Source organism: Octopus sinensis, linkage group LG2 (assembly GCF_006345805.1).
Source record: "Octopus sinensis linkage group LG2, ASM634580v1, whole genome shotgun sequence".
Taxonomy (NCBI): Eukaryota; Metazoa; Mollusca; class Cephalopoda; order Octopoda; family Octopodidae; genus Octopus; species Octopus sinensis.
This window is the reverse complement of record NC_042998.1, coordinates 118,204,463-118,206,569: the sequence shown is the minus strand read 5'-3', so window position 1 is coordinate 118,206,569 and position 2,107 is coordinate 118,204,463. Positions and strand designations below refer to the sequence as shown.

Here is a 2,107-nt window from a genome sequence, read left to right as displayed (position 1 = left end):
GGCAGCTTAGTTATTTTTTAGCTTTCTGATAACAGGAAGGATCTCTTCAAGCGTGGGGTGGGGCTGTTTGGCAGTTATACAAAGTTTGGATCGCGTCGATCGTAGGAGCGGACAAGGGGGGCTGATGGTCGTGGTTCAGCAGATTGGTGAAATGGTCTCTCCCGGTGATGATGCTCTCTGTGAGATTGGTGATGGGATCGCCATTCTAGTCCAAAATGGTTTCGTTACCACTTCAGCCTGTCTTCGTGCTCGATCGAAGGAGGCTGCAGAGCTTACGGGAGTCTCCAGCAGATGCGGCGCGTTCCATGTCTTCAGCCACCGTCCTATTTCGATCAGCGCGGGCAGAACATGTAGCTTCACGGCGCAGTTGTCTGAAGGTATCGGATTGGTTGCCTCGAGCTTGTTTCGCTTTTTCAGCAATTTCGATTGTTCAGCCCGAGATCCAGTCTCTGTCTTTTCGCTTAGTAGTGCCGTGTGTTTTGGACATCACGGATTGAAGATTGTGTTTGACCGCTTGCCAGACTTCATCTGACGAAGCAGATTGAAGTATCTGGAGCCCGTTAAACCGATTTTTTAATTCGATATGGAATAAATGTTCGATCTGGTTACTTTTTAGCTTCGAGATATCATATCTTAGAGGCTTAGAGCGACACTTCACGACCTTGAGATGAAGATGTAGGTTTGCCCGTCCTAATATATGAACGGGACCATGTTCGCTGCCGGTTTCTGCGCCTCTGAACATTCGGCTATCAAGGTCGCTCCAGCGGCTTCTAACGAGAAAATGTTCATTCTGGCTAGCTGTGACACCGTCATTGGAGTACCAGGTACGAAGATGGCGCCGTGAATGTCGAAAGCGCGTGCTGGAAACAGTAAGATGATTTGCAGCAGCGAAATTGACAGGTCTTTCACCATTGGCGCATTGGTTGCCAATCGCAAACCGTCCCAGTATGTGATCGTTAGTGGTGTTACTTGGTCCGTCTTGTGCGGGCATTCCAATCACCTGCGATGATTAGAATGTCGCTTGTAGGTATGCGATCAATAACTGCCAGTATCTCATCGTAGAAGGGGTCTTTATCTTCATCAAAAGCGTTGAGAGTGAGAGCATAGACGACAATGACACTGATAGTGATAGCTGAAACTTTGAGGCGGATACGGGCTAGACGGGCGGGAGATAGGTTCCCAGGCAATGAGTGAGGCATTGGCGCGATTGTTGAGGGTGGAGGCAACTTCATGAACGCCAGTGTTATCAGTTGGTCCAATGTGGTAGAGATAGTATGATGCGTCGTGTTGGGGTACTCTGATTTTGCGATAACCAGAATCAGGAAGTCTAACGTCAGAGAGGCATGCAATATCGATGTTATATTTGGAGAGAGTTTGCATCAGGGATTTGCCATTCCAAAAGCCAAAGAAATGCGTTCTTCCGTGTCACATTAGCATCCCAGTTTGCTGATTTAACACTCGCCTCACTGGGGTAGCGAGAGCGTCGGTTTCCGCGGACGCCGTAGTAGGGTTTATCGTTGAAGAAGGTGAGATGTACATGAAGAATAATTGAAGGATCTTGGAAATAGGAAGTTCGCTAGCGGTCCTCAGCCGCAAGTATATCCCTGTTGGGAAACCGTGTAGTTTGTCGTAAATTTTCCACAGAAGAAGGGATAGGACGGGTTGAAGCAGCCGACCGCTGGATCAGACGCTTCTGTTCACCAGAGCCTCGTTAGCCAGGAGCAGCCCTGATACCGCTGGGTGTAAGAACAATCCGCCTTGAGTGGCCCTAGCAGAAACCGAAGTCTCTGACGGGATAGCTCTGACACTCCCGTTTAACCCTCTTACCACGATGAGTTACACATACATAAAAAATCGTATACAAGAAATACAGTAGTATAAACGCATTGGCAGATATATTACTGTTTCTTTCCAGTTGGAATAGTTTCTGGCATTCCTTGCACCTTGTGTGTCACCTTCTGAGTATTTGCATTACTGTAACTGACTGGAGGAACACTCTTCCAGTATGGTAATTATGGTGAATTAATTAAAGCATAAAATATTGATTATGTTTTTATTTCTAAAAATTTTTTGATAAAATACATTTCTTTTTTGTGTGGGTTGCAGT

General features: G+C 46.6%; 1 protein-coding gene across 1 annotated transcript; it reads right to left on the bottom strand.

The window, feature by feature from the left end:
- Nucleotides 1–430: 430 nt before the first annotated feature.
- LOC115225737 lies at nt 431–1,199 on the bottom strand. The gene is made up of 2 exons (XM_029796684.1): nt 970–1,199; nt 431–860 (listed from the first exon to the last, which is right to left on the bottom strand). Exons 1-2 carry the CDS (start codon nt 1,197–1,199, stop codon nt 431–433), a joined length of 660 nt encoding a protein of 219 aa, XP_029652544.1.
- Nucleotides 1,200–2,107: the final 908 nt, after the last annotated feature.